This window comes from Botryllus schlosseri, chromosome 7 (assembly GCF_051294905.1).
Source record: "Botryllus schlosseri isolate E-star chromosome 7, Bs_hap1, whole genome shotgun sequence".
NCBI classification, from domain to species: Eukaryota; Metazoa; Chordata; class Ascidiacea; order Stolidobranchia; family Styelidae; genus Botryllus; species Botryllus schlosseri.
The window spans coordinates 23,280,604-23,294,758 of NC_137242.1; the positions used below are offsets into that span (position 1 = coordinate 23,280,604).

The 14,155-nt window shown below is 42.9% G+C and overlaps 1 protein-coding gene across 2 annotated transcripts; it reads left to right on the plus strand.

Moving 5' to 3' along the window:
- The first annotated feature begins 890 nt into the window (after positions 1-890).
- Positions 891-13,843, plus strand: LOC145442489 (chromodomain Y-like protein 2). 2 transcript variants are annotated; one of them, XR_013916080.1, is made up of 10 exons: positions 891-999; positions 2,170-2,317; positions 5,028-5,195; positions 5,289-5,410; positions 6,300-6,737; positions 7,574-7,752; positions 7,809-8,019; positions 10,763-10,906; positions 11,455-13,587; positions 13,645-13,843. XR_013916080.1 is itself a non-coding variant. In XM_080320409.1 (9 exons), exons 1-9 carry the CDS (start codon positions 970-972, stop codon positions 11,611-11,613), a joined length of 1,599 nt encoding a protein of 532 aa, XP_080176535.1. In that variant the 5' UTR covers positions 891-969; the 3' UTR covers positions 11,614-13,843. The 2 variants fall into 2 exon arrangements, 1 of the variants encoding a protein (XP_080176535.1); XM_080320409.1 differs by having other exon boundaries at positions 11,455-13,843.
- Positions 13,844-14,155: the final 312 nt, after the last annotated feature.

A 14,155-nucleotide genomic window follows, 5' to 3' on the forward strand; every position in this document is an offset into this window, starting at 1 on the left:
AGGTATGGTCCATACCTGATATCTGCGCACTATTTGAACTCGGACATGCTCCGGAGCTGATATCTGCGCACCAAAAGGATCCAGGTATGGTCCAGACCTGATATCTGCGCCCTATTTGTATTCGGACATGCTCCGGAGCTGATATCTGCACACCAAAAGAATCCAGGTATGGTCCATACCTGATATCTGCGCACTATTTGTATTCGGACATGCTCCGGAGCTGATATCTGCGCACCAAAAGAATCCAGGTATGGTCCAGACCTGATATCTGCGCACCAAAAGAATCCAGGTATGGTCCATACCTGATATCTGCGCACTATTTGTATTCGGACATGCTCCGGAGCTGATATCTGCGCACAAAATTCCCCCCAGGCATGGTCTGGACCTGATATCTGCGCACTGAATCGACCTAGACATGCTTAAGACGTGATATCTGCGCTCTAAACGAAGCGTGACCTTTATATGACCTCGATGACTGCGGATTTTGGTGATATCTGCGATATCTGAGTATATCCACAATGATATTTGCGATATCTGCGATATCTGAGTATATCCACAGTAGTGATATCTGCGATATCTGCGATACCTGCGATATCTGCGATATCTGAGTATATCCACGGGGCCAGCAACGCCGCAAACTTGCAACTGGAAGGAAGAATGCACAAACAGTAAACTACTATTTGCCAAACCGGGACCTTGCACAAATGTTGCAACTATTACTGATTCATATGTCTGATGGTAAGCGAATTACTGAAGTGTCCACGAAAAATCAAACTTTAATTATATTGTCCATTATGCTCACCTACACGTGAAATCCTAATAATTGCAATACATTTTTTCCGTATTATGAGCAATCAAAAGGTGTCGCTGTCGACCGTGGGAATATTGGCGGGGCCACACGGAAGTAATTGGGGAAGGGGAACTTCGAAGTTAGCGAAGTCTGAGATTTGCCGGCTGGCTAACTGGACGATGAGGGTGTCTCGGGGAGGTTTCTTTGAGGTACTATCTACAAACCAGCTTAGGTTCCGTACTATTTTGTTATTTTTATCCAAACGATAAATTAGGAAGCATCTTAATCAGCTGATTGTGATACCTGACACTGACATCACTACATCAGAAGGTCGCGAAGGCCCAGTCAGGCAGTTACAATGAACGCAAATAGAATACCTTTATACATAGGTCTGCAGTACCATATATTCCATGAGCTGTGAATCGTAGTATGCCATCATCATAACTTCGAATAATGGTGACAAAATAGATTCCTTATCTGTTGTTGACACTGTGATCCAGTGTCGTATTAGCATGACAGGCATAGGGCACTTGAAAGCCTTTGTGCCTCGGTTGCCGTGATTTGATCAGAAAAATCTCGTTACTATGCGGCTGGCGCGTTGGTATTGCACTGTGGAAGTTGGACTTGATCAGCGATGGACACCGTATGATCATAGATGTCTACAGCTTATAATCTTTGTGAAACATGAATTCAAATATATTTATTAGCCAAGGTCGGAATTGGATTGATTTACCAAATCGTTTCGACTCTTTGATGACTTTTCAATGTGCTGCAAGTCTGGTAGTATCTTGAAACGAAAAATTATAATGAAAATGATGATGATGAAAACATTGTACTGATAACAGTGATAACCAACCCTCTTGTTTCGCTGATTAGCGTGTGGATACGGGGATCAATATCCGTTCACACGAAGTATGAATATAGTGTTCTAAAAAGCAACTACATATATGAATTATCGCCTGCTTGAGAAACACTAAGTCGCACACGGGGCGCAGTCGAATCGACTAATTGCTTAGCAAATGTGATAACATTTTTAAATGCCTCTCAGAGCAAATAGAGCACGAAAGTTCGCTCAGGTCATCCCATAAATTTTACTTGCTTATAGGCTACCACCGAATCGCGTGTTAAAAGTACAGTGTTACTTTATTGGACTGTCCGCACCCCGGCACGCGCGCAGCTTTCGCAAGCTGCTAAACGTAGTTGATAATGTAATCCGATAAGCAGGCAAGTCCGAAGGGTCAGTGGTCGATAACCACTCTTTGTTCACTTCAAAAGACGCGATGTTTCGTGGGTTTATTTGTCAATACGGTGCTTCTTGCGCCTTTAAACTACGTGACAGACTTGCTGAGATACGCCGTGATCGTTGGTTCCGTTTTCAGGTGGAGAAGATCCTTGCGCGCAGGCAGCATTGCAATAATCGCGTCGAGTACCTCGTGAGATGGAGAGGTTACTCGAAGGACCACGATACGTGGGAACCACTGAAGAACCTGCACACATGCAGGGATCTGCTTGTGGAGTTTAACGCAGGTAAAGTCGACAGCGGTGTGCCGAAATTGCTTGGGTGGAGCGTTTGATATCCCGCGGGATTGGCGTATTTCATGTCCCGCCTGCGAGGCTGTAATCTGGAGGCAAAATTATGACTTTTGCAACGTTTAAACGTCGTTGTTGCATGACAACATCACAGGTATCTCAAGTGTTTCGATGATTTCGTTTGATATTCATGACCTCACAACATCTTGATCGTATATGATTCCAGACCTTCCGACTTATAACAATATTCCAATTCCCATTTTCGTTATAGGCTTCTATAAGACGCTAATGAGAAGCCTAGATAAGCCTCCAACAATTGGGAAGCGATTCTAGAGACGACTTCGGTCGGCCCACTGGTACTGCAGCGATGAAACATATCAGTACGCTGCTCACCGCTTTATCAGTGTTATAGTATTAAAACGCAATTTCACTGGCGACAACGTCTTTGTAGAACTGCTGTGTGGGCCGTGCTTTCGGGAATAAATCCTAATCCCATGTCGCTTTAGTAAATATCTTAAGGGGGCTAATGCGTCAGCACAGTGAATGTGTATTATACTATTTAGTTTAGTTCCGAATACGATTTACAATAAACTGGGAATGTTGGATCGTGTGTTGATTTCTGTGTATCTCAGGTTGTATTGAATCCACAATTACTAATTTTTCATGCCTATTATTTTTAGCCTCGTATCTTCTTATATATTTCCTCTGCAAATGCCGGGTAATGACTATGAACTCGGGTCGGCGATGCCCGTCAGCTCTTCGTCACCTGGTTGTTAACACAGTGTAACTGGAACGAAGAAATAAATGAATATATGCTTCGTATTTACTAACAATGTTTTATGCCAAAATTTGAGGGGAGGGAGGGTATTGCACACTTTTCTAGCTGCGTCACTAAACTTGTTTACGGAGTGCTAAGTGAATGCACGGTCGGCGATGTTCTGGTATCCGCGTACCAGTGCACTCAAAGCTGTTGGCGTTGCATCAAGCATCATCGTACCCAGCAAATGTCGTGTCAAATATTCTGAGGCGACTTCCTGCATCCGGCCTCAGTTGCTGGAACTTATTTTGCCACGATCGCAAAATATGAAGCGACCTGGTGGTATGACGAATGCGGTAAAACGAATAAATTTTACTCAAATCCGTGTGTGTAGGCCTATATGTAGGCCTGGATTTGTGCGATTTTTCATTTCATCGCGACTGCATCACTTTTATTAATGGTATCGCTATATAGGACTTCAGAATCTGTGAATTACGTGCATGTGCCCTGTGCAGTGCATACCTCGCGCCAAAGTTGATTTTCCACTGAAACTTCAATTACGGCACTCTACCCCTTTTGTGGCCCGATTCTTGCTTTTGTGCTCCAAATAAGGAGATAGATCCGTCCTTACGGCGTAACAAACACATGGTCAAAAACTCGTGAATTGCAAGTGGGACTGGGCAAAATCGTGATTCAATTCCGAATCTAATATCAGTGTGGATTGGGCATCGCGTGTAAAGTTGAACATGCGATCACAAAATATGAGCGGCTGTTCTACACTACATTAAAGATAATTTGGTATTTTTTTGCCATACCTATTTCATTGCACTTTGTGACAATTAGGGCTGGGCACAATGATTCGAGTCGAGTTTGAAAAAGACGATTTTTTCGGGTACTCAAATTATACGCTTCTCGCAACTGAAGTTAATTTATCAACGAGAATTATAGTTTAGATACTAATTTTCACTGTTGAAAGCCTTGAAACCTTGATTGGCCGTAGCGCAGCGTACGAAACATAGTACAAAGGTTACTGGACGTAGCACATTTCCGAAGTCATGATTATCCCACAGCATTGCCACCAAGTGGAATGAATTCGGTATAATCGAAAAAAATACCAAAGTATCATTTATGAGATGGATAACAGGCATCATATTATTTGTGATGGCATAAACGGTACAAATTTGAACTTTGACGTATTGTATCCTGTTATGGCGTCATAATGAGTTATACTTGACTCGACTCGAAGCATATTACGTGATTCAGAATCGAATCACTCAGGTACTCGATTTTGCCCAGCCCTAGTGACAATACTATGGGTTCCTCATGACTTCGCAGAAATGATTCTCATGTTCTGGATGCTGTGATACGACCAACCGGGGTTTCCACGGTTGGAAAAGGTCAATTTTCTCGCTCAGCGCCCAAAGTACCGTTTTTTCCTCCACATTGTCAGGCGGTTGGCTAAAACAAACAGACAAGAAAGGTCAACTTCCCGCCTAGCTCCCGAAATACCCGCCGGAGCTTCACTCCGGTGCTGATTTACGGCATATCAGTCCAATTTTGCAGTAGGCCTATATATGACCTAAATTCTCGAAAAAGAGGACAAAATCTCAAAAAATAGGGCAAAAAGGCCTCCTCCGAGGACACTTTCAAAAAAGTCAAAAAAGAGGACAAATCCTCTTAATGAGGTCGTATGGTAACCCTAGCATATATGCCGCTGGACAAGGAAGGTACAGATATAGCTTAGTACGGCTTTCTAAGTCTTGCACCACCCCCTTTATACTATCCCAGTAATACATGAGCGCCAAGCGGGGATGTCATGGATACCAGTGTTACTAATCAGGTCTTCGGTCTGACCCGGCCTGGGATCGAACACAAGAGCCCTTGCGTTGCATAATGCACTTGACTTGCGCATATACCTTTTTTTATAGAATGTCATCTTCATATTTGCAGCCAATCGAGATCGTCCGTCATCACCGCCTCCAAACAAAAAACCTATCAGCTCTCCCATTGCCCGCGTAAAACAGAGGCGCGTCATCAAACCCGTTAAAATATTCAGTCCGGATTCTCCGGGGCCCGCCTCGCAACAAAAGCAGCCGGCTAGGCCGAGAATAAACACAGGTACCCTTGTCGCGTATGAGCAGTGCTTCTGAGTGTTGATTTCCAGTATAGTATATGAGTATTTATGCATATATGTTGCACGTCTGTCAACAGAAAAGACGCGGTCTTCGCCCGGAAAGCGAAACGCGCCCGTGCCCAGAACGTCGCCAAGTTCAAAGTCGAGTGGGAGCGCTGGCGTAACGAAACCGGAGCCCAGAACGTTGCGGAAATTACGGGTTAGTATGCGGCTACCGAATACCCGAAGACTATTGGCAATAAGACTGAGAATATAAGTTTTCTTTGACGGGGTTGCGATGAAATTGCTCACGACTTCCTCGTTGATGGTCATATTCAGTGAACTTAAAGCAGTATCTGCCAGTATTTAGCAATTAATTATGACTAAATCAAGTAGGAATTCCGTTTCAGCAGCCGAGCCCTGTACCAGGGCAATGCTCCATTATATTTTCGCAGTTATGTTGTGCAGAGTTACTTGAAGACGCAACCACTCCTGGTAGATAAGATGAGTGGGAAAGTAGGAGGCCTAAAAAAGTCATCAACTCTTGACCCTCAGTATTGAAACCACTGTTTACGTTATGCTCATTGTTTGAGGCTTCACTCGGATTTCAAATGGCTTATTGTTCATTTTTACGCGAAAATGCCAAGATATCTGCCTATAATGTGATCCACGAGCAACGGATCAATATTTATCCATTTTGTGAACATTTTCGCAAGAATTTACCGAGTTTCTTACAATAATAGCCTCTCTTCGGAGGATAGTGTATATTGGCCAATTGTAAGCCGTGTTTCGTACGCCTTTTAATATAAGTCTGGCTGCCACTTGTTGTGATGGCTATGATGTCCCGTCATAAAGTATGTAATCTTATGGTCAACCACTGAAGCTGACGCAAAGATGGTTGTCTGCGCCAGCCTCACTGTATTCATTTGTGATGAATCGTGGGTCAATGCCGACAGTGAAGGTATATCAAATAGTTATACGCAGCTATAAGAAATTATGTCGGTAAGCACGGCCCCAAAGTCTCGAATCCTAACTTAAGTAAGTTTGATGATGCCAACGGCCAGTGCAGTGCGCTCGCACGACGGGCTGAATTTCTCAACCTGTTACAGCATCGAAGACGGTCGACTTCGCCCATTCGGAAGCGCCCAGTCCCGAAAGAATTGAAATCTTCTCTCTCGCCGATGTCGAAGAAAGCGCTTGACCACTTTCTCGCGAGTCGTGCGAAAAACTTTAATCACCTAAACAAGATTCAGACCAGGCCCCCGTCTGCCGATCACGAATATTTCTCGTCGGATAGCAAACTGTTCAGTTTTCCCACGAGGACAGCAGACGGGGTGGAATCCGGCGGGGCGGTGCTGAATTCTGACTGTAGAACTGCCGCGAGCAACGGGCCGAGTTCGCAGTTTCTTGGGACGCTGGCGATACCGCCCAACGGCAACGGCGCGAGGAGTCTCTCGCGGCCGAAGCAGTTTATTACGTTGAAACGCGGGAAATGCATGGAAATTATCATTTCTAATCAGTCGGAAAACAACTCGATAACACCAGAGGTATGTTGGCGCTGCGATTTTACCTGGTATCCGCAATCAGTATGTTGAGATGTCAGAGGTATTCGGCTGTGCGGTCATTTCAATCTTCGCAACCACTGAGGATATGGCTTACTTTAGAAACATGGGCCTAGGCATTATCACACATACACCATTTTATATGCACTGTGGGTGTATTTGGTTATACAATACTACAACTGTTTCATAGTAAAGGTAGAGGCAGACTGTACCTTTGTCTTTATATTGTTACAGTTTACACGATTGTGTTTATGTGATCGTTTGTAAACCTACATGTTGTGCGTAATGGGATATTTGCCCAATCCAGGGATATCATAAAAATCTTTATTTAACAAATTCGGCACCGAGTATACTTTGTGTGAAGAAAATCAGTCGCATCTGGTATCTGTTGTATAAACTTGCGCTGGTGCACATTTATGTGTGTAGTATAGTTAAACACGAAGGGGTTATCGTTGACAATTTCGTGGACTTTAGAGCTGTAACCATACTGTGCTGTGCCGAACTAGAGGAGATTTCCATTCCAAAACAGCCTTTTAAACCTCAAGAGCTGGCAAAAGTGAGCTATAATATCGCAAGGTCTGTATCGCATAAACCTCGGGAGAATATGCGCGTCTTTTTAACGAGCTCGACCGTTTTTCAAGAATAGTGCATGGAAATAGCAAATCACTAAACTAATAAAACGCAATGACAAACTCTACCGGTATCTATTCATGCCTTTAATTCCGTCTTACTTATCGACAATTACGTTTATTTTGGTAGATGGGCACTGGGCAGGTCAGGCCCGTCTGGATCTCATTAACTAAAACTGAGGTGTTTTTCAGGCCCTGAACGAAATCGTTCGAATGCTGGACGACGCAGCTACCGGGCCTGTGACGTTTGTCATTTTCCGGTCCGTGAACGACTTTTTCTGTTCGGGCTTGAGCCTCGGCTCGTTTTGCAAACGGGTCGACTCCGGTGCGTCACAAGCAGTACTTGCCGAGCGGTACGCCAAGTCGCTTAGGTCAGCCGTACTGAGTTGCAGCAGTGAAAAGAGAATTAAAGCTAACTTATTTTCAGGGACTTTGTGAATTGCCTGATCGACTTCCCGAAACCGCTTATGGCCGTCATACGCGGGCCTGCGATAGGATTGGGCTGCGCGATTCTACCTCATTTTGACACTGTTTATTGTTCTGAACGGGCATATTTTGCTCTGCCGTATACCGAAATCGGGCTTGTGCCGGAGGCCTGTTCGACTTACCTATTTCCAAAGATTTTAGGCCACTGTCTGGTGAGTTGTCTAAGAGCTATTTTTGACATCATATATTTTGACAGCTATCAAGTAACGGGGTTATATCGATTTAACTACATATTTTTTAGTAAACATGCAACGAGCATTTGCTGCAAAGCATCCCATGCGAAAACGTGAATACATTTCAAACCACTATTTCAATTCAATTAAAATGTCATTTTCTTGAGTTGCATACTTCTATTGTAATTACATCTGGGTTGAATGTGATTTTTGAAAGCTCACCTGTCGTATTCTTTTAAATTTTGATTGGGCGGAAAGGTTGACAACCATTGTTTTAAATTAAACGATCTCGTCTTGTCGATTTTGAAACCGTAGGCTCCGTCCGATCGTGTTAGGTACCGCGGCATCCAGCTATTGCAGTCGTTTGGCAGATTATATGTTTTAATGGAGACCAGCTTTTCGTGATCATCAACGCCGATGCCATTGCATTCGAAAAAAAACCATGAATACTGCAAACAACCACCATGTCCACTTGTTGTTAGAACGGCGGATTTTCCAAGTTCCTGTCATCTATGACCTCGTGAAAGGCTTCTGTGGTGTCTTGGCGTGAAATTGTTAGATGCTTAGCTCTACTTATTCGCTTCCATACATGAATTAGTGATAAACCGTCACAAATCCACGTTAGTACGTATAATCTCCATCCCAGAATACCTTCTTGTTACGATTTTCACAAATATATACTTTAGGCCAGTGGTTCTCAACCGGGGGTCCGCGGACCCCTAGGGGTCCGCGAAGCAATTTCAGGGGGTCCGCGAGACCTCTAAATTTTTAAAATGGTTGATAACCTGATTTTTATTTTATTTTTCAATTTGAGAAAGCATGAGGCAGTTTCGCACCACAACTGCTAAAACCTCATGACTCATATCATCGTATTAATCGTCTGACATGGACTATGGTAGTGTGGAAACTCATTTTCATTGACAATTTTCCAATAACCTGCTCATACAAACATATTGCTCTTTAGAGACGTTTTGTAGGGGTTTGTGGAAAAAATAAAAATATGGAGATAGTAGCGTCAATCAGGGTGACTTCGTAATATCTACGAATCCTTCTCGATTTGAAGTTGTCAGTCTCATCAAGTTAGTGAACAGTCGTTTGAAATAAAAAATCAGAAGTATTTCCATAATTTCCCTCAATGCAGGGAACAGCTTCTTGGAGGTACAGAGCTTTAATATAAAATTGAATAGTATTCATATTGAAATGAACCCGAATATTTTCGCCTGACACTCGTCATTAATCGGACAATGATATACCTGCCACAATGATATACCGCGAGATCTTCGTCTAAAGGAAACGTCTACTTACCCCAACCCAATAGCAACCTAACTAAGAGATCTATCGACTACTCGGGACCTATCATCTGGAATGCATTACCATCACATATCCGTGAATTGCCTTATAATAGATTCAAAAAAGCCCTACTTGATCACCTCTTGTCGTTACACTAACACTGTTGCCCTACCTCGCCCAGACATTGCTTCATTGATCATTTGCTACCATTGTTTAATTTTTTTTTCTATTTTCCTTTCGTAACTAAACATTTTTTTACAGCCAGACTGTTCTGAGTCAAGTGTACCTGTTTGATGCTGGTGTGATCAGACTAGATGACCTTCACGGTCTTATCGATCATTCCTATCTAATACCGAATACTGTGCACGCATATTTTCTGTACCACCATCACTGCCGTTTGTTATGTATTTTGGTTCGATGAAAATAAAGACTCGTCTCTCTCTCTCTCTCTCTCTGCTCTTAAAGCTCGGCTATCACATGTGGCGCATTCTTATTGCGGATGCCCTATCGACAAGGCTGATTTTTTGATGTACAAGGAGTGTTTCGTTGCTATCAAAGCATTACGCTTCAACCCTGAAATTCATATCACGAGTTATATTGGTATGCAGCCTTGTCTTGTTAATGTTCAATTGTTCATGGTCGAAAATGTTTGCTCGTAAATATATATTTAACCCGAACAGAACAAGTCGTTTCATGACAGTCTCTGGTTGGAAAACTTGGATCCATGCTCTGGAGCATAATATTTGTCTATACTTTTAGATTAGGATTTCACTTTGACGGTAGAATCTCTCTGCGGGTCGATCAAAATGCCGTCACGGTCCGCGGTCCGTATGTTGCCCGTCCCTGCGCTAGATGCTGGACGTGATATGTTCATTAAATATGTGTTTCTTCATTTTGGTGCCATAAATGTTGCGATCACACCAAAAGTATCGTCGGAAGCGTTATACGTAAATATTGCATTAGCTTCCATCTATCTTTGCGGAAATGGTTTTCGGCACTCCTCGTTCATATCAAAACGAAGACGCGGATTTTCAAGACACGACCACGTACTTCAAGAAGTACAGCAGCAAAATTAGCTTTGAAATAATAAAAGTCCACTAATTTCTACATAAATAGTATGATGTTATCTTCAAGAAAAATCACTATTTTGCTGTTTATCACAAGCCTACAGTTCATATTTGCACAAGACAGATGAAGGTTGCACCATAATAGAGCTACAATTGAGCTAAAACTTTAGGGGGTCCGCGCGGGTCCGTGACGGTCAAAAGGGGTCCGCGAAGCCAAAAAGGTTGAGAACCACTGCTTTAGGCGTTATATATTCAACATGTACGCACTCTCTCAGACTGTGTGTCGGTTTGTGCCCTTTCTTCCGCGATTCCTTCAATTCCCTCTTGTCAATTTTTCAAATTTATGTTATTCACCTTTCTTTCAGGCGAACGACATGCTCTTGAACGGAAAGCCAATCACAGCGAATGAAGCGAAATCGTCTGGTTTGGTATCTGAAGTTTTTCGCCACGACTCCCTTGAACAGAACGTATTGCCGTTGGCGAAGCACTTAACCACTAAATCATTGCAGGTAATACAACAATATCCTGGTAAATTGACTGTTGAAACGGAATAAAATAACTTAATCTAACGAATGACTTGGGTACAAGGCAATTTCTAGTTCAAATCATCGTACTTCGTTTTGGAGCAATATGCGCTTAAAACGTCATCTAGCCTTTTGTACATGCGTTTGAATGTGTGCTCACTGCTCATAACTTGCGCTCAGTAAGTGTCACTGAAATATTGGTTGTTTGAATAATTGTATGGATGGTTAAAAAAAAAACTCAATGATGCATAACAATGAATACATGTGGAGAGCGTTGGTGACGATTTCCGATTTAATGCACCTTGTACGACCGCGAACGACGTGTTCAAATATTCATAAATATGACCTTGGTGCCAAGAGAGAGCTATTAATTTACGGATTTTCTTGAACAGTTTCCCATAGTCCATACCGCTCACATTTACACTCAGCGGCACCTTCGAGGTTATCAACGCGCCCACGGGGCCCACTTTGGTATAGCCACTGCGATAACTAAACACTAGCCTCAATACCCCCATCTTTCTTCCTTGATTCAGGCCTTGGTAACCACGAAGACGCTGATACGTAATCCAGACAAAGCTAAGCTGAAACAAGTCAACCAGTGCGAATATATAGCGGCCAGAGCGCGCTGGGAACACCCGGGAACACTAGCCTCCATCAAACGATATCTACAAAAGCTCGACAGTCCCCAATGACAGTAACACTTCCAGAAGATTCGCTCAGTTGCGCGCAGGCAGACAGTGATTACAGAGACAATGTTATCGGCCACGACCTAACGTCGCCCGCAGTGTCTGCCCCCCTGTGATGTCACAGTGCTGTACATTTACGATGTACAACACATCCGTTCGAGCCTTAGCTACGCCCGTCAGACCGCCAGCTTGGTGGCAATTCCTTAAACTAGTCTCGATGCGAGCGATTGACTCATATTATATAGGGATGGTGTGAACGTGAGGTACACGTTCGCGTTCTGTGTGTGAACCTCAGAAATTTAGAGGTTCACGTTCACAAACGTACATTGGTAGGTTCTGCACTGTGAACCTTTTTCATATATAACGCAGTTTTCACTTCATTATAACATATCAGCGAATGATGCTTATTAAACCAATCAGCGAAATTGATATCTTTGTCTGATGTAAAAATTCTAGCAGGCGTACGGGGTCAATCTGGACTTCATATGTTTATTGTATCATAAAATCCAAATTCGTGCGGTTAGGGTTTTGGCTACTGCTGTATAACTTGTTAATGAAGTTAATTTCGGCGGCAAGAATTGAAACCCATTTCACACTCAGCTCTATATCAACTTAGCAATACTCAGACGCTGAATACATTGTCTGCCCTGGCTTAGACCGGGCGTAAGCTTATATTCCCGCGCAAGTAGGCCTACTCGTCGAAATTGTTGGCAAAGCGACAAAAGATAGTGATTTCATGGGATCATTATGTTATTTGATTGCCCCAGTTGATACATCTGCCGACGTTTAAAACGTTAATAAGTACTTCAGCATTGTGACATTATGTGGCCCGAGTCGTTGCTAGGCATCGTGTACAATCTGTACATTATTATAGGCTATCACTTCACTGAAATGTAGGATTGGAATTAGCAATATGACGTCACGTGACGTCATGAGGTTCACGTTCGCGTTCACACAGAACCTTTCAAAAAGTTTCGCGTTCACACGAACCTGAACCTTTCAGAGGTTCACACCATCCCTATATTATAGATAACTAACCTACGGAGGTTAGTAGTACGTAGGTTCGTTATCCATGCTTATATATAAATAGGACTGAGCACAATGATTCGAGTCCCGTAGAAAGGGAAGATGCGTGTGTGTGTACCGAAATTATGCTCTACTTTCCACCAAGCCTAAGGGTTATTTTATCTTCGAGAATTACAGTTTCGATACTTTTTGCCATCATGAAAGCCTTGTCGTATCACAGCCTCAAAAACATGTAGCACAAAACTGCGCACGTTAGCGACAATAACGATACTACGAAGTCGTGGTCAACCCGCTGTATTGTCGCAAGGTGCGAAAGTACCAAATCATGCTTATGTAATGTAGAACCGTCGTTGTTTTATTTGTGGCCGCATACCAGGTACATATTTCAACTTGATTTTGCCCAGTCCTTATCTACGACTGATACAAAAGAATGTCGCTCTCATGCACCCTAACGCGAGCAGAATTCTGCTTGAACGCCTCGAACTGCCTGCCATGTTTATTGTTTTCGAACAAATGTACAACTTATCACTTGGTTGTCACGATCATGTAAAAGTCTGCCGTATCGACCTCTCTCATTTTGTGACACTGGCCCTTGTCTGTGAAACTGAGGTCGTCAACTACAGAGAACCGCAACCCCCGTCTTGCGTCGCTGGGCTGTGACCGAAATCATGATTTACTAGCAAAAGAAGTTGCGTTGGATCGTTGCATCTCATAGCTACCTTGCATCGAACTTCCACTGTGCGGTGGTAGACATAGTTGGATGATTTATCAAGATACACTTCACTTATTACTATTTCGCTTTGCTACATAGATGCAGGGGAGTGGGCGCGGAGGTTTACACTATCCTGAAACGCTTGAAGGCATATTTCGACAAATGCTATTGAACACGCTCGATTAAAATTTCTGAAATGTTGGACATTTGTGCTGGGATATGTCAAAATGCCGTATTGAAATGTAAGTTTTCTGTATATTATCCGATGACCTATATTTATAACGTGTCAGCTATGACAGGTATGGACTACGAATTTCATTACTTCCATTCTATCTCCTACACCTATGTATCATCGGCAAGTCAACATAGCAACTGCAAATTAGTAAAAGTATATTATTAGAAATATTATTGCTTATACTTCATGTGTACTTAAGCTTATATTTTGTCACATTGAAAGCCTTATTTGCAAAAATACAAGTGACGGTCTATTTATTGTAACTCGTTTTATTCTGTCTCCAAAGCTGTGTGATATGCTCGTGTGCACGACGCGAGCATATGTCAACGCCGATGCAGGGTGGGACCAGCATGTACTCAAAGGTGGTGTGGACATTCGAAAAATCTTGTGACCGTCACGCCCTGATAGTTTTGTGACTTTGTTATTGTCGATCCGTCAGCAGCACTAACTAAAGGAGAGTCGCTATTGGTCTTTGTTGATTTTGACTGTGTTCCATATCGAGTTGGGTGACAGGATTTCGTATGGTAGATTTTGATGCTGTCATCTAGCACTGTACCAGTGTACCAAGTTTCAAG

What these genes read in the sequence shown, in the direction of transcription:
- LOC145442489 (XM_080320409.1), top strand. Translation starts at nt 970, where the DNA reads ATGAGGGTGTCTCGGGGAGGTTTCTTTGAG. An exon ending in CGGTACGCCAAGTCGCTTAG is followed by an intron (nt 7,753 to 7,808) that starts GTCAGCCGTACT and finishes ACTTATTTTCAG; the next exon opens with GGACTTTGTGAATTGCCTGA. An exon ending in TAACCACTAAATCATTGCAG is followed by an intron (nt 10,907 to 11,454) that starts GTAATACAACAA and finishes TCCTTGATTCAG; the next exon opens with GCCTTGGTAACCACGAAGAC.